Source organism: Megachile rotundata, chromosome 4 (genome assembly GCF_050947335.1).
Source record: "Megachile rotundata isolate GNS110a chromosome 4, iyMegRotu1, whole genome shotgun sequence".
Lineage (NCBI taxonomy): Eukaryota > Metazoa > Arthropoda > Insecta > Hymenoptera > Megachilidae > Megachile > Megachile rotundata.
In genome coordinates, this window is record NC_134986.1 from 20,323,880 (window position 1) to 20,342,677 (window position 18,798).

Consider the following 18,798-nt stretch of genomic DNA (forward strand, 5'->3'; position numbering starts at 1 on the left):
TGGCATACGGTGCGAGGTTGAAGATTGTTTTACAGCGATCGCGGCACGTTAATTTTGATTCCACGAAATTGATGAAGTAACACAATCGTCTGTTCCGATCTTAATAAACGTATTACGAGGGAGGCACGTACCGCGTTGAAAACAAACGTGCACGCACGAACGTAATGAAAATAATATTATATTACACATGTGCAAACGAACCTGGTGACACGCAAAGGGAATTAGAATACACAAGTATACCGTTACGATAATGGTGAAAGTAGACACCCACTTGTTGAACGTTTTCTGCTCTTCGCTCGTTACGTGGAATTAACATAATTATCGTAATTTTGCACCGGTGACGGTAACCTCGTCCCGGTTAAAAGAGCTTCACCTCCAAATTTTAATTACTCGCTAATTAACACAAAAATACTTGCAAGACGTATCGAGTTTACATCAATGTTAATTTAACACGCGAATTCAAGGTTCGCGGCTAAATTTATGTAGCTGAAAATTTCAACTTCCAATTAAATCCACAGAAAAATGTACATGCAAATGAAAAACCTGTACGTCACGTTCGTCATCGAGCCGATTGAATATGTAATTCCCGACGCAATCCAGGGTACATAACGCAGCATTGTATTACAATTTAATGAATGCCATCGCGCACTTGCATGACGAACCAGCGATGGCGACCGATTCGAAGGAAACGACAATTAACATGAACGTTTGGCTCGACTCACCTTCCTCGATATCTCTCTGGTCCGCCTACATTTTCCATCGATCGAATCCAAAAGCATACATCTACGAGGATACTCGAAAGGATGTCAGCGTCTTTGCGGAATCGAAAGGTACAAAATCTCGAGCTTTCCACTGATGTCATCGACGTTAAAAATCGAAAAGGCGTGGGCTCTTCTACGATTTCTCGAATGTAAACCAAAAAGAGAAATTGTGTTTCTTTGTTGGTGATTCAACGTTTGGAAATAGATAGGCTTCAATAAATTTTCAACTTCCAAACTCACGTGTGTGCCAAGTCACACTGAACTCATAAATCCGAAGCTTGGAAATTGTTGAGTCGTAGAGGTTTTCCAAGAAGAGTATCGAGAAGGGTAGAATAAGCGGGAAAATATCTGGGTGAGCAAAGGGATTCCGGAACAGTAAGAACGCGCAGGAATCCGTTTCGTTAACGGGTCTTCCGAGGCAGAGACTTTAATCTTTTAACAAGACTGGCATCGTTGCGTCGACCTGGAGCGGTTACGTTTAGCTATCGAACATCGTGGCTTATCGCAGCATCATTTCCATAGAAAATAGTGTGTGTTGCACCGGGTGACTGCGTTTCGATAACGGTACGTTTCAAAGGCGATCTCGAAGGAAAGTCGCGCGTGCCACGTTGAGAAACTCCGTTCGCGGCGTTATAATTCTTTGAGGTTCGAGAGCACGGTCGCGAAGGAGGCAACTTTGTCGGGATAGTACCGCGCTGAAGATTATCGTAAGTCATTGAACGACACGGGCGCGTGGTAAACGAGGCGTGGTGCAGACGTTGCAGTTTCCGAGAGAATAATTTTCATCCGAATCGAGGAGAAGAAAAAGGAGGAAGAGTTTCCAGCTGGGTATCGAACGGCACGCGTACACTCCGGGACGTTAACGACGCAGACTCGATAAATCTTCGCTCGACACGCCGAGCCGAGAAGTTTTCGCAACGATCACAACACGGACCGCTTTGGTCCCCTGTCGTTACTCATCCTATTATGTTCATCTTTTTGCCACGGTGAAAGGAGATCCTTTAGATGGATCTAACACGATATCGTCCGGCAAGATGAATACGCTTAGATGAAGAATAGACTCGCCGATGGATGGCTAATATGTTGCGCAGAAAGGAGAAACTGGAAAAATACGCAAGAATGCTGGCAAACTTTGCTATCATTCTTTTTTACCGATCACTGGAATTCTCCGGGAATGAGTAAACTTACTTTAGGCGAAATGCAGGATTTCTACTGGAAACGTAATTTATACCGCGATAAGACGGAAATCATATAACACGTGACTCATAGAAATTCGTATCCCCAGCTCTGTATATCCTTATATGTATATCTGGATTTCTGAATCGAATCGTTCCGATTTCTACATTCCCAAATCCTTAAATTCTCAATTCTCTACGGCTCAATGTTCATACATTGTCCACATGTTTGTATTCTTCATCTGCATCTGTATTCTATATTGACAGATTTCTGAATCCCTAAATCTCCTGCATTCCTAAATTCCCAATTTCCACAAATGCACAATTCCAAATCCTTGTACCACCATATCTTTTAGACACTGCATCTATAAACCAGTAAAGGCTGAAAAGTTCCTATCGAATATAGGACGAACACAGTACCGAACAAAAAGAAACATGACACTTGGAACGACGATAAATGAGAATGACAGGGTTAATGTAGCGAACAAACGTGTTCAAATACGGTAGGTAAGGTTTGAGTTCAACTACGCGACCTCAATTCTCACGGATCTTACATTATGAACACGTTTCCTCCGGATCGAGCAAAATAAAAGCAACAGTTGTAAAACTAAACATCGTTGAGGCACGGGTATATTGCGAACGCAATTACGGTAAGCTGTTTCCATGCAGATTAGGAATTATTGTCGTTCCACTACACAGGCTAATTACTAATTAGTAATTATAGAACGGATAGCTGGCGTTCCACGCATCGACGGTAAACCATCGGGGCAATCGATAAGGATGCTTATTTACATTTATGCATAACTCGCGATGAAAATTGTATCGCGCAATTAATGCGACAATCTTGTCGTATCGTGTAACGTCGACGCATCGATTATATTTTATTAATGAGCCGATGTCGGCGGCGTTAATTTACGGCAGACAGATAAGTCATATACAAGAAGCAAACAAGAGATTTCTGTTTCTAGAATACGATAATGGTTCACCGATTATGCTGCAACGATGCTAATGTCGAATTTCTGTTTAAATACACTAATGGATAGCCAACAAATTTTGTCAGCAAAATGGTCTAAATATAGACTAGTTGAAGTACAAAATTATATTAGCGTTTTCATGTTATATTTAGAAGCACATTGTGTAGATGAAAAGTTACACACTAGTGACCATTGCAAATTTCTCAGAACGCTTTCAAAAGTGAATATTTCTATTTTTACATTAAATACGTAATTTGTAGCGAGCATTTGTGCTCAGCTAATATCGTAAAGCAAATATGTTAAATGCACATTTAAGCACTACTTTTATGTCTAGAAGTAAGAGGTGGCCCATATGTCCACTTGTCTCTACGTGTAGGATTTGAACTTGAAGAAAAAGAGAACTTGTCCAGCCTAATTTTTCATTCTCTTCCGCGGTGGTCTCACAAATAATTAATCGAAAAATGAGGACTTTGCGACTCACTGTACATGTACGTCTGTGGCAGAAAAGCAAGCAACGTATAGGAATTTCTCGAAAGGTTATCGGGCGAGCGAGAGAACCAGAGGTCTTTACGACCCGAAGGAATAATGTAGAACAGGGCGACAACGCACGCGAGAGCATAAATCCCCATAGTTCTCGACACGAGCGACTGCATCGACGTCATTCTTTCTTCTCACGGATTCGAACGGCCAAACGGAGCAACAACCGATCAATCCTATTTCCGCCAGATATCTGAATCTCCCTTCTCTTCCTGCATCGACGCGCGAATTTCTAGCGCAGGAAAAAAGAGCCATTAGATTGTCAAAGATACAAATCGTTGGTGTGTTTCGATCGAGCACGTTTTACGCTCGATTATCTTCCGTGCCAGACGCTAACGTCGATAATTTCATTTTCGTAAAGAGCAACAATCGATCTTTGGAATCGATATCGGCATTCCAACATCTCCGGGCGAGGTATTTACGATCTCTTGGTCAATTTAATAGGTAGACCAAAAGGAGGAGGAGGAGAAGGGATAAGCAAATGCCCGTAGCAATTACTCGGCCAACTTTGAAACAACGATCGCTGGTAGATCGATAACAAAGGTTAGCCGAACGCCGATCCACTGTATTATTATGTTATTATTGCAACCTGACTCAGCCGTGCCAAGGAAAAACTATGGTTTACCTTTAACGAGATATGTGTACTCCGAATAGATACATTGTGCACTGAAACTTTAGTGAGCAATTTCTCTCTAATTGGAAAGTGGATATTCATTTCCTAATGCTATCGAGATTTAACTGCTTATCTCGTGTAATCGAGTTACACGAGTCGAATGCGATAAAACTGAATCGCGTTTGTAGCACGGTCAAATCGCGATCGAGGATCGTTCAAGACATGCGAGATTTCAATTCAGTATCAGAACGAATTATGGAGACTACTACAAATAAAAAATCATTCCATATGCACGGGAATAAATCGATCCAAAGAATATGTACCCGCAATTATCTCTGACGTGTTGTGATTTGTTTTGTCAAGAAATGAAACATCTAATTGACTCGTAAGATCTCTGTAAAACTTCCAACGTTTCACAGCGTATCTATTTTCTGCCACCTTTCTTGTTCCTTTTGACAAGGCAGAAATGCCTAGAACGTTTCGTCCACGAAAGAAGTCTTCGTCAACATCGACGCAAAGGAGATACAAAGACTATCGCTCGATTGGTCTAGCGTTGAATTCCAAGCCGCATTCCATTTTCGTCTTACGAATCGCAAGGTCGAAAGTTGGACAACTTGATCGTGTCGATGAGTATGCGTGTCGATACGATCGGAGGTATGCATACTGTAACCATATTAGCGAAGACCCGATAAAACACGCGCAAGACCATACACGCGTGTGTATATTAACTAATATGCAAGATCGCTTTCGTCAGGGACGTTTCGCTTCGACCAATCGATAGATTTTGTTCTCGACCTTCGTCGTACGGAAACTAATCCCACTTACGTATCTTACTAATCGATAGTTATTTGCGATTCGTGTCACGTGTAATTCACGATTATTACAAATTATCGTTAACGTTCGTAATTTGCAAATATATAGAATGAATCGAATTGCATAGAGGTATAAGTTGGGATTTAGTGGGTTAAGCTTGACTAGAGCAACTCGTGGTGATACAACGTGAGATCTAACGTGTTGTGATCCTAACATTAACACGATCTGACGCGTAATGATACTAATATTCGATGATACGACGCGTGGCAATGTGAGGCGTGGCGATACGCATGGCAATTTAACATAGAACGATACAAGGTCCGATATTAATGACTGATAATGCAGCATGTGACGATATTAATGCCTGACAATGCAACGTGTGACAATATTAATGCGTGGTAATATTGATAAGCTGGTACTGACACGATGCGTAACAATCTAATTGTACAGAGATTTAACGGGTGGTGATCTAATTCGTATAGACCTATTCCCTCTTCAGAACCCATTTTATCAAAACTAGTTATCCTCGATTAAACACCAGCAAATCTAACGACAATGCAAATCTAAAATAATAAAAGGTTCCGATTTAGAAATTAGAGTCAGTAAAATTAGTGCAGCGTAATGAAATTTATTGGTCAAGTTTATTCTCCATGGCCATTCGATTTCAGCGCTAATTGCAGGTAATCGCACGAGGTTTCGCGCGTATTTACGACTTCGACACAGAAACATCGATGGAATAATTTGTCGAAACTCGAAGACCGTGAAGGGAACACGAGTCAATGACGAGGAACGTCTGGATTGCTCATCGGTGACGATACGAAAATTCGTTTCTACCATAACCAATTCTGATCAATGTATATTACGTACACGATTCACGGACGATTCCGTCAGCTTGAGTCATAAATTACTCGCGAAGTCGATTAAAACGTCTGACGGGTCAGGAAAGCACCTTTTGCACGACGATTCATTGACGAGCGACGAAAACGATGATTCCGCACAATGCCACTTACATTTGCATAAAAATGTCTGGAACGACTGCGTAATTTCCGATGTAAACCGTTCGAGTCTTTAGTAAACGACGATCGTACGATAAAACAGGAAATAAAACGAAATATTGATTCCGTTTCTATTACGATAGGTTAAAAGGCAGAATTTATCATCTTTTACGTTGTCATTAAACTTCCGTCGTATCCGGTTGCAAATGTGCCGTAGACTTAAAATTCCTGTCCTCGTCAAATTGTAAATAAGCAAGCTATTACACAATTTTTCCATTTCTATCGATCGGTAAACATACAATAAATTTTACCGCCGAACAAGAGATACGAATAAACTGAAGTTCGCAAAAAGTCGAAAATCCGGTGATAGGAAATGAAAAAACTTGATGGGTGACGCGAACGAAACTGGATTACGTAAAGCGGAGTTAAATTTAGAAAAGCGAAACAGATAGAGCGGACACGATTGGTTGCGTGTCTCGAGGTATCGGTGCTCGATTAGTGGAACGGATGGCACGACACAATACTAAATGGATTTGCATAAAAATGTCTACAACCGTGGTGCATAATGCGGCTGCATAAAATACACCTTGGAAGACCTTGACGAGGCGAGACCTTCCTGACAACGAACGCGCGAAAGCTAGCGCATGCCTACGCGCGATCATTTTCTTCTTTGACCCTGATGCGAATCCAAAATCGAGATACGATCGAACATCGTTTATTTTTACAACCGCTCCGAGAATCCTAAATATACCTGCGATAATTTCAAACACAATGTAACGCGTTACACGCGAACGATATGTCCGACAAGATACACGGGTAGCTTATCTACTAATTTATGCGGCATATCTGCAACACGGTGCAACGAAGGGTTAAATATCGCGTCCCGGTCGCCGTACAAGTTGCTACATTAACAGTCTTCTTTCGAGGGTTAACTGGCAATCTTCCCGTAAGAACGGATTCATCGTTCTCCTTTCGTCGATTTCGCGTGCCAATGCCACTCGAACACGCATTTCGAAAGTTGCCGCGTTTTTAAACGCGAACTAACGCAACGTATCGAAAATAGATACCGGCCGGTTGTACCGCAAAAACCGCAAGAAAAGTTACCTGGTTTTCTTCGGACTTCGAATGGAGCGGTGCGTGCACCGGTAAGTTAAGATCACCCTGAACCGTATCGAATCCGTATTCCAGCTCTTCGAGTACTGGTATTCGTTCTACTATACGACCACGAGGACGGCCTTGACGCGTTTCTTTCGCCTTTGAAGCGCGGCTATCTCTCAACATGGAGAGAGATTGACAACCGCTTCGACAAATCGGTGCCGACCGCGTTCCTAACTACCTCCTATGTCTTCGGAGTGCCATCGATCAAGCCATTCATACAACCATCGATATCCGATCGCGATATTACTCCAAACGATACTTTCTCCTTCAATCGTTTCCTAAAATCTGCTCCTCTGCGAAGGATTCAATCGAACCCGAATCTTCATCGAGAAATACAGTCGATACAGAGGAACTACCCTTTGTACTATTACATTCAACACCTCGTGACACACTTTCTGTGCCATAGTGAGAAACATTCAGCGAAATGTTTACAATTGCAAAATTGGGCCAATGATCATAGCAGTCGAGGCCCATATAAAATCAATCAACTAAAATACTGAAACACTAAATGTGTACCTATCTGCAGTTGTATCGAAAATTTTTCTTAGATGTATCCTTGATCTTGCGTGAGAATAACTCCGGATACAGCGGAGTGTTGGATCTACCATCCGGGAAGGAACGCTAACGAAGAAAGCAAGGAACAAAGAAGCATTCGCATGAATTACTATGATCGATACGCCGATGCGTCGGATTTATCATTGCCATCGCGCTTTATTTCGCCCAAGGGGGTTCGAGCGTAATTTTCAACGCTGTTCAAACGGTGCAAATATTATTCGCTGACCCCGTTTTCATCGAGCCTTTGCATCGCCGAAGTTGTTTAGCAAAGACAAACGAGCCGTTGAGGATTTATTTAGCCGGACGAAAGCGAAAAGATATGCATCGCAATTTGCGTAGGCGAATATTTGTTAACGCGTTTAATGAGGAGAACGCTGTGGACACGCCGTTTATTTAACGTTCCTGCGTTTACGATCGATCGTGCACGTCGAACGGTATTTCGCATACAGTGACCCTTTGTTAATACAACGCTTTAACCATTGCGAAACCGTTCCATCGATCTCAACCTTTTCTTATCGTTCCGACACGGTTTAATTTTTTACGCGGCTAATTATTATTAGTACCTTATTTTTTGAACTTCGATTTAATCAGAGAATGTTCTGAGGGTTGCGACGCACGTGCACGAAGAGAGGTCTCGTTGCAAAATCACGAACGCGACCCGGAGTGCAGAACGCGGTACGCAGAATAGTTTCTCGAAGATAAAGCGAGCTTCGAATAAAAGGAACAACGGGTGCAGGAGCTTCGGAAAAGAAGCATCGACGAAGGAGGCTGTCGTCGTACGTTCGCTTTTAAGATTGAAACACTCTTTCGAGACGGTGCGGTGGAACGAACCGACGAAGGAGGAGAGTCCAAGTCGTACGTATGCGTCGGCATTGCGACATCGCTAATGCATCGTGAGTACGGAACGGCGGCCGTGGATGCACTGCAAAATTACGAGAATAGCGAACAAACGGCTGGAATTCCCTGCTGCTTATGGAAGAGAAACAAAGCTGGTTGCACCGAGCGACAGAGAGGCGATGGAAAATGGATCTGAAACGATTCGCGCGACGACGATCGGTACGTTCAACTGCACCGTGTCAACGTGAGATAAATAAGTTAGAATCGAAGACTAGAGGGAGGTAGTCGACCGTTTAATTGGCACAAACTGCGACTCGGGACTTTCAAATTTTCCTGCTTTCGGACTTTGTCGAGAAGTCTTAACGGACCACCCGTTGGGTATCCTTTTTCCCAAAAACGCAAATAAAAATGTTCTTTTAGAACGCGTACACGATAATCCTACCAACGTAGTTTCTTAGAAGCAGTAAAATTCTTATTTTGCAACGGACGGTAAATAAGAAATTTTTACGAGCGTTCGCATTTAAATATAACAAAAATTTGTTTTTCAAGACTCGCGGCGCCTTCGTTATACGCGCGTTCGAGGATAAGTAATAGTTATTAGTGTCTTTTAATTCAGCTCGATTTATAATAGTATTTATAGAACTGATCGATGTACGTGCATCGATAGAAATGTAAATGTACGCATCGAAAACGGCTGAATATTCAGTGCGAGTACTTTTTTTAACCGGACTCAATAAAGGATGATACATTAACCGAAGCAATTCAGTAAGGAAAAAATGGAAGCAATGTCGCTTTGGATGCTGTGCCTGCACGCATTCATCGTTGATTCGACGATTTATTATCGACGACGTATTATTTGCGTGCACCCGTGTACACGCGCCATTTCGACGGATATTTCATATTGCGGTAATGTTTTATGCTCGCCTTTTCCTGGTGCGACGGCAATAAAATATCGCGATCGTATTTTATTTGTCGCGCGTCAACGGTCCAATTAAAAATAATTCTCTGCTCGAGATAGAGAAGAATATTCGGTTCGAACGCGATCGTCCGAATGGTTAATATAAATCGACCCATTTTCGAACAACGATTCTGCTAACCGAGCTTTCGTAAGAATTTTAATTGAACAGTTAACGTTTATCTCGGTACCTGCCAAGTCGATCGAATACTCCAAGAGTTTCATGTAAAATTAATGAACGTTTAATTGCTTAATGAACGCTGACATGCTTCCCTCCGTTATGTACGAAACGGAATATTGATTAGACGTTATTTAACACCTGAACCCGATCGAACTCACGTTTTTCTCGGGAGAACCGTACCTTGGCCTGGCAGGAAAACTCTGTATCTATTGACCGATCGTCTTGCGAAATCGTTAATGCGCCGTGAGCAGGTAGCATGCGTACAGAGTACACGCAAAGAATCTTTTCTCGCACGCATCGAAGGACGTTTCTCGTCATTCAGAGACAATGCAACGAGATGCGACTCGATGTCTCGCATCGCGTTCGAATGGCGGCGCGTATACGCTTTCAACGACACTTTCTCAAGGTTTCCCTGTTTTCTGCGCTCTTCCATTCTTAAAATATTTCGAGGATAGTGCTGCAAACATCGGTACGATCTTCTACCTGGCGCGGAACCCACTTATCCCTATTCGGGCACAGACTGTAATCCCCATTTGGAGATCCAACTGTACTTTGCAAGATAAAAGGATATATTTACCCACGAACATTCCATGATTTTGAATGATACTTTGTACCAAATGCAATTTCAAATAATAAATTCCAAGAGTTAAATAAAAGTCTCATGTTTAATGCAACGTATTATCTTTCAAACCGCCGATCATTTTTCAAACAATAGACACATCAGACATTCCGAATGGACGTTGGAAACTCATGTAAAATGTTTAATTAATTCATAAATCAGATAACCATAGAAAAGTGAAAAGAAACACAGAACAATCCACCGGCATCAGCGAAAACAACGCGGAGTATGCAGTTTTCCGATTGCATTGATCTATTCGTTTCGCAACGAGTCTTTCCTCGGCCATTCAACAAAGTTACTCCGTTAATTGCGCAACCTTTATCCAACATACTCGGTACAAGTATCCCGTACGAAATACCCGAGGAATCTTCCGTTATACGGTTACGAATCGGCTTTCGTAATCACGCGAGTTTCCCGCAATTTTCATCGTTCCGTAGATTCTATTATCTCGCGTTAATCGATACGCGCGTGCATCAAATGTCTCGGGATACACCGACGATAGATTTCCGTCGGAAAAGTCGCGGGCTGGAATTCGGGACGCATTATGTTTGCTACACGAACCGTGAAAGTGTACGAGCCCCGGTGTTTTATACGTTCCGTAAGCCGGCGCCATCGCGATATATCGCGTTATCAGTACGGGGCGTGTATCGGGCGTGTAAAACTGCCAGATTTATATACACCGTAACGCGTGCGGGTTTACAGCTCGGCTGGAAGCAAAAGCATCGAAAAACATTCTCGCTGCGGGCTAAAGCCGTATCGTGGCTAATGCGATCGTTTAACGCTTGGGCCGGCAGACGATTAGTCGTTCAGGATCCGATATCGACACGTGACCGATATTTCGACAAGTTTTTCGACAATTCGGGATCGAGTAACGTTAATCGCTTTTATGAAACCTCCTTGTAAAATATCCTTAACTCGCGTCGCTGTAAGAAGGAGATACCGTTTTCGACTCATTCTCGAACGTAAGATAGATCAGTTTGCGGTTAACGTAACGGTGCGAGTCGTGGGAGTCACTTGGAAATAAATCGATTCTTGGCAAAAACACCTTTTACTTTGTTACGAGGAGTCGTAAAAGTTTTTTGCGCTCGCCGGCGTTTCGCCATCGAATGCTCGTTCTGTGGCTCGGTATCTGCCGATTCCGATGGAAATGAAGGCAAAAATGAAGGAAGGATAAGAAAACGAAGCTAATGCCGGAAGGACTCGTTCCAAGAACGATCATCCCACCCTAGTAAATTCAGCGGTAATCACGTGGAGCGTGGAGGTACCTAGATTAGAAGCATCGCGAGGTGGAACTTCCTCTAAATCAAGCGTTGTTCGATATCTCGTTTCGCCGGCGAAACGAAGGAAAGTGAACGCGTTATGCCGGAAGAGGCAAGCCGGCCGAGATCGTGGATCTTGTATGTAAATGCGCGTTATATCTGGTATCTGGCGTATATTACATTCCGCATAGGCCCGTATGCCCGTCGTGTCCGGCCATTGTGCGCGAGCAGATTAGAAGCGCACGCTCGCGTCGCATTCCTGGTGGCAGCTAGAAGGCCGATCGAGAGGCGAACAGCGGCCATGCACGACGAACAATTAATCGTGCAAGATGGAAAACGCAACTAGCGCGCACGCAGGAATGCGCGTGATGCGCGTAACATCGACAATCAGGCCCGTGATTGCGTTACACGGGAATCAAATTAGCATCGACCAGCATCGCCATTAGAGTCCCAGCCGAGAGTTATACGCCGCGCGATAGGCGTATTCGCCGATCGGTCCGGACCAAAGCACTTTTTCTCAACCGGGCCTCCTTATCCTTGCACTCGAAGGATAGAACAGCTCGCAGCCCGTATACAAGTGTACGGGAACACGCGTGTTCGCGAGTGCGTGCGCGAGTTACGCGCGTAAACCATTCGCCGGCGTGTTTACCGCGAGCGTGCTCCTCCCAGATAAACGTCGGCCTGGCACGCAAACGCGGAAACCTGTCGGAATCAATCGCGGCATTGTTCCGAGATATCAAATAGGAAACTGATTTCGCCATTACACGCGAAAGCCTTTTTGCGACTTACGAATTACGCAAATTTCTCATTTTGAAATAGTGGAATTTTCAGATCTTCGACCGATGAGGTCAAAATGAGGATGTGATAAAAAACTGAACGGCGAAATGATTTTTACCCCCATTTAGCTACTTTATCGATACCTGCAAATATTTTCGAGTATCGAAATTAACGGGAGCAACTTCGGCTCGTCCCGATCAGGAACATTATGTGCCTGCTTTAAAATTCTCGTGCTTCCGTCCACCCATAAAAACGATAATGATTGCAAAATTCGCTAGTATTTCGATATCACGATGCAGGACGTCTTCGACTATCCTGATCCATGGAAACTGCACGACCCTGTGCGATGTGCGAGCACGAGCACATCGAATGGAGCGATTAACCTCGACCGGGATCTCGACGACGAATGGTTGATTTACGAAAAACTCACTGAAACTGCTTTCCTCCGTTTTAAAAGAAACTCGCAACGAAAAAAACTATCTAAATCCGCGGATTTGCCACGGCGTCGAATAAATTTGGACGAGTATCATAGTGTACAAGTGGAGGACCGTAATATCATTCTCGATGAACGTGCAGACGGAGACAAAGTCACGAACACGGCGTCCTATTGGATGAGACAGAGTCTGTTTCCGAATGTCCCACCTTACGTGTGTTTCCGTAGCCACAAAAATGGTGAGGGGGTTAAATTGCCTAAGGATTTCGCGCAGTTGCTCAAGTGGAAATTCACTACGAGCATGCCGAAGATTTTGGTGAAAATTCTGATAAATACTGGATACCAGACGATCATCAAGAGCAACGACTGGTCCGCCGTTTGGAACTTATCTTGTAAAGATTCGACGAGATATCGGTCTATAAAAAGCTTTCAAAAGGTGAATGTTAAACTAAATCCTTAGGAACATTAGGCAACTTTTGATATTAAAAGGAAGGAATAAATTAGCTAACCACAGAGGAAATAATTTCCAGTCGATCTCTATTTAAAAATAATTGTCTGTTCAGATAAACAGTATTCCAGGATCACAAAATCTCGGCAACAAGGACTTGCTGTGGAACCATCTGAGCAAAATGACGAAAAAATTTGGTATCAAGGAATACGGTTTCATGCCGAAAACATACGTTCTGCCGAAAGAGATCACCAAATTCGAGAACGTATGGCTCAAGAACGGGATTGGTAACACGTGGATTATTAAACCACCAGCCTCGGGTCGCGGTCAAGGCATCAAGATTGTTAATCAATGGTGGGAAATTCCAAAGTGGCATTTGGTAGTCGCTCAACGATATATCACCAAACCGAAACTTATTAATGGCTTGAAATTCGATCTACGATTTTACGTTCTTCTAACGAGCATCAATCCTACGAGGATTTATATATACAAGGAGGGTTTGGTTCGTTTTGCTTCGGTCAGGTAACTTGAACATCTTTACTCTTTTAATTCTTTTAATAATTACTTGCTACTGATTTCTATATTAACGTTAATCGTAAACGGTCATTTATCAGCGTAATAGATATACCGAGGAGCAAAGTAGATTTACGCAGAGAAAATTGTAATGTAGATGTACTTGTATGCTATAATATTAGCTACCGTGACAGACGTGATATTTTATGGCGCTCGATACACTCGATAATTAATCCGTAATTAAAACGTTATTATAGACATATATATTTTAAGACACCCGATAGAAAGAAAATATAGAACGTAGTTGCAATCGTCATCAGTTAAAAACGAGACAGCACAGGTTCATAATCACGAGAAGTACAGGGTGCATGCGATCCCATACGCGAGCCAGCTATTCGCATAAATTTATGTTGCCCTCTCTCGCTCTATCAATTCGCTTGAATTTTTGTCCACATCAACTTGACGATTTATAGTTTCGCAAGGAACTTCCATTAATTTTCGTGATCGGAGTCAAACTACCGCTATCAGTTACATAAGTATTACCTACTTACCAATCGAGAGTGTACCATTCTCATTTACAAGCGAAAAAAGCAGTCTTTTTAAAACAAACGCCTCGTCTTCAGGTACGTCCGTGGAGGGAACCTAAACGACAAGTACATGCACCTAACCAACAGTAGCGTGAACAGACAAAATCCGGCCTACGTGAAAAACGACGGAGTGCATTCGTTCAAAGGTCACAAATGGTCCGTAGGAAGTTTATGGTTGTACCTGGAGCAAGAGGGAGTGGACGTGGTCGAGCTCTGGTCCAAGATCAAGGACATTGTCGTTAAAACGTTCATCGCCGTGGAATCGAGCATGAACGCAGCCATTTCGGAGTGCCTGGTCTCGAGTTACACCTGCTACGAGTTATACGGGTTCGATATACTGCTCGACGAGAATCTCAAGCCTTGGTTGCTCGAAGCCAACATCCTGCCGTCGTTGCAAACGGATTCGCCACTCGATACGGCTATTAAGGTACTAGCATTTAATTGAACGTGCTGCAACGGCAACCGGGAATCAACTATTAGGTACCTTGGCTCTGGAAACTCGAATGGCACCTTGCAGATACCATCAATTCTGCCACTTTTTTAGACAACCATCTGCTACTCTGTAGAAACGATCTCGCGTGATCTTACAGTGCAACACGTTCCCTTTACTCGTGTGCGATATATATTACGTGTAACAGGGGATCTGACGGTTTAAGGAATTTAGATTATTTGATGATCCATTAATCCAATTACTTAAATGAAAAACTCTGTACGTTGAAAGATAACGCAACTGTGCGAATATCACAAGTTTTTCAAGGTATACTTCTGACGAATTAGAACTTTCCCATTCTCGTCATGACTAGTCGAACGATAATTACTTTCAATCGCGAAACCCGTAACATTCTCGTTCACGGTTGCCACCGCTTAATTTTCGAACTTTCGAATTCTTCCACAATGATGCACACGAACGCATAAATCATTTAGCAATGCTGCCTCGACCGATTCACGGGCGTGATTCGCGTGATAAACGACCATCACGATTCTCCGCTCCGAGACTATCTGTTTTTTCCAATTGCAGGGTGCTCTCGTTCGAAACGTGTTAAACATGGCCGGCTATCAGATTCCGAAGAACGATCAGATCTCTGGTAACAACAAAAAGTACGATTCGATCGCTCAAGATCACAGATTGTACAGCATGGCTCTGACTCTCGAGGAAAAAACGAAACAGAACAAAATTAACGCGTTACGAAATCGCGACGACTATCTGGAGCAAATTATCGAGGATTTAACTAGAGACGATTTGCGACAATTGATACGATACGAGGACGAGCTCGGTCAGGCTGAAAATTTTGAGAAAATCTTCCCGACCAAACATTCCTACGAGTATCAGAAATTTTTCCAAGTGGGAAGATACTATGATCGATTGCTCGACGCTTGGGAACATCGTTACTCCGATAATCGACGAGAGGGAATCGAAAGATTGCAGAGACTCTGCGAGAAGATGCAACATTTATAGATGAATCCTGATTGATATGGAAATGGTTTCGATTGAAGCGATTCGTTGTTGGTTCAGGGGTCAATATCGTGACGCAGGAGTTTTATGTAACGAGCGCCATACGATGCGTCTATTTGATTTCAACCTTTGTATCACGTGATGCATATTTTATTTCGCGCAGTTTTTTCAAGAAATTCGGAAGGAACTCGTCGGAATATTAGAAAAAAATAATTTGAAAATTATCACGGGAGCAAAGGCGACAGGGTAAATAAATTCCAATTATGTAAGTCGAGTCGTAATAACTGTCAACAGTTTAGATTTTCGTGCTTATCGTGTAACTATAGACACACGGTATCAGAGTTATGGTTTCTCGAGGAACGATTAGGATAGAAACCGCACAAGACGAGCCGCGAAGACTATTTTGTCTGGCGGAACGAATCAATGGAGTTCCAGAAATCCCTCGAAACCTTACGCTCGTTAATCCATATTGGTCGAGGGTTGCGCAACTTCATAACCATCGGCTTAAATCGTTTTAAACTATTATGTATCGGGTGTGCATTGACGTCATTCATTCGTCGCTTGCAACTTCCCCTGCATAATAGGAGTGTCCGTTTCCACGACGAACTTCCTTTATCGAATTACGCTCTAGCCTAGTTTCTCTTTTCAATCCGTACACGGTGAAAACAAACTTCCATGTACGATATTTCATTCTTCGGCGGATGAGGAGACAATGAGTTTGAAGACACGCAATCTTTGTCGAGGTTCTTTCTTCTCCGAATGAATCGTGTCGTTTACACAGATGCGAAGCGAATAAATTTCATCGAGCCGTCGCGTAAATATAATTCGGTTACCGGCTAACTTTTATTCTTTCAATGGCGAGGTTGAATCTGACCCACAACTTTAGCCACAGCTTTGGTATTATGTAATTGCGCTTTTGAAAGCTGGAAAAATATGAATGCATTGTTCTCACTGAATGCGCGTTGCATAACTACCCGCATCGAAGATAATGCACGGGGACAACAATTATACATTCGCGATAAAACAGAACACGAAAATGTTCCGTACGTTTAATCGATAGTTCGAGCGTCGAGTTTCCCAGTGCCGCAATGGACAGTTTCACAACAATCGTGGTAAAACGTCACGCGAATAACGGAACACGAATTATTCGCTTAGAAACATGCGAGGGGAATCTATTTATCTTGGAATTCCATTTGTTTGCAAAACCACGAAGATGGTGCTCGGCAAACTCCTCCGAACGAGAATTTCCTTTCTTCGATATTTCATTAATTTTCACTTAATTACTTTGTACCACGAACGCGGTGGTAATAATTTTAATCGGTCACGGCTCGTCAGCTTCTTCGAATATGGTGACGCAAGCAAACCGGTGAAAGCTCCACAGTATAGAGTCCATAGGCTACAGACGCGTGAATCACTTCCTGAAAATTCTGTGGACACCGCTTGCAGTAAGTTTTCAGCTCGCTCTTTTATCAAGCCATTATTAACACCGCCACGTGTAAACATTTTTTACAACGTTTCGATTAATTTCATTGTTTCGCATAGTAATCGTTCGAGCACAAAACGTTTGCAATGTAAAACAGATATATCGGACATCTACGGATGTTCAAAATGACCAGCGTCAACACCGATGCCGTCTAATTTGTTTCACAAATATTTATTCAAAGCGTTTATACATTTTATTAAGTCGTCCTGTACACACAGACGTTCGAACAGTTTTTCGACAGAGACCGTAACGAAGAGTTAATGAAATAGCCTCGATGAAATTTCAAGGCAATATAACGGAAAGTGGTTGGAAAATCTTTGCTCCGTTAATTAGCACGCAATTATCGTTTACGATTCTTAGAGGAAAAAAGAGACCGATCTTTATCGCGTCGGAAAGGAACAAAGTTTGGGACGAGAAAACGTTTTACGATCCGCAGATATGATTTTACAAGCGAGAATGTGGAAAGAGTGTGCCTCTAAAAGCAACCCCTAAACTATAAACTGTTAGAGCGATCCTTGAACGGACCGGTTTTATCGATTCCTTATACAGTAAATATTCGATATGTGCACAAATGATCTGTACGATATGTGCACCAAAGTTATCCCCACCACTGGGGGGAAGACCCCTTCAGACGCCAAGAAGCTCGATCGCCGAGAAATGTAAATTGATCCGAGCCTTAGTGTGTCCGTGAGACAATACCAATGCAAATATAAAACTTTTTTATTTTTTATTTTTCCGAGATCCAACTTTTACCAATAGATTCTTTACATTTTTCTGATTAAAATAAGACCAAACACGACATAATTTGGACTATATTTACTGGTGTAATTGCCGATAAAAGTTTCTCACGTCGAAGAGGATAGCGAGTCAAAAAGAGAGAGACGCTACGATCGTAGCAGTCGGCAAAGATCAAAAGTCTGTTCGATTGTTTGCAATACTTGAGCATTGCTAATTTTTTTATTTTTCATCCATTTTTTTATATAACTTTCTCCATCATATTCGAGACATTTTCCTGATTAAAATGAGACCAAACACGACGTAATTTAAGTTATATTTACTTGCAATATCTTATTAGAGTAAAATCATCGATGTACGCGTAACACTTGAAATTACAAGTAAATATGTCTCGAAGTATGTCGTGTTTGGTCTCATTTTAACGACAAAAATGTTACAAATATGATGGAAAAAATTTCACAAAAAAAAAATAAAAAATAAAAAAGTTTTATTCTTGCATTAGGAGTGTCCTTCTGGTAGGTCACTGTTTGTTTACGTTCAGTCTCCTTCGCTCGAAATGTAGGAACTGTACGATATCTGCACCAGTTCGGTCCCGAGAATGGTGCACATATCGAATATGTACTATACATAGTCTAAATTATTTAGTGTTTAGTCTTATTTTAATCGGAAAAGTATGAAGAATACATTAGTAAAAGTTGGATAACGAAAAAATGGAAAATAAAGAAGTTTTACTCATTAGTATTATCCCTTAGTATGTTTCCGTTTGTTTACATTCGGTATCCTTCGCTCGCTGTCCTTTTCTACGTTCGGCAAAACATCAATCAACGTAGGAACTGTACGATATCTGCACCAGTTCAGACCCGAGAATGGTGCACATATCGAATATTTACTGTACCCAATTCGACGGAATAACGCGCGCACTCAGACTCGACGATAA

At 42.3% G+C, this 18,798-nt stretch overlaps 2 protein-coding genes across 4 annotated transcripts in view; one reads left to right on the top strand and one right to left on the bottom strand.

The window, feature by feature from the left end:
* The window catches only part of LOC100878281 (uncharacterized), a 159,411-nt gene that overhangs the window by 135,133 nt on the left and 5,480 nt on the right, over window positions 1-18,798 (bottom strand). The gene's annotated exons all lie outside the window — the stretch shown is intronic.
* Window positions 12,359-15,912, top strand: LOC143264252 (tubulin monoglutamylase TTLL4). Its single transcript, XM_076530525.1, has 4 exons — window positions 12,359-13,078; window positions 13,206-13,612; window positions 14,227-14,617; window positions 15,209-15,912. The coding sequence occupies exons 1-4, from the start codon at window positions 12,503-12,505 to the stop codon at window positions 15,644-15,646; spliced, it is 1,812 nt and encodes a 603-aa protein (XP_076386640.1). The 5' UTR covers window positions 12,359-12,502; the 3' UTR covers window positions 15,647-15,912.

What these genes read in the sequence shown, in the direction of transcription:
- LOC143264252 (XM_076530525.1), top strand. Translation starts at nt 12,503, where the DNA reads ATGCAGGACGTCTTCGACTATCCTGATCCATGGAAACTGCACGACCCT. An exon ending in GTTCGTTTTGCTTCGGTCAG is followed by an intron (nt 13,613 to 14,226) that starts GTAACTTGAACA and finishes CCTCGTCTTCAG; the next exon opens with GTACGTCCGTGGAGGGAACC. An exon ending in CACTCGATACGGCTATTAAG is followed by an intron (nt 14,618 to 15,208) that starts GTACTAGCATTT and finishes TTCCAATTGCAG; the next exon opens with GGTGCTCTCGTTCGAAACGT.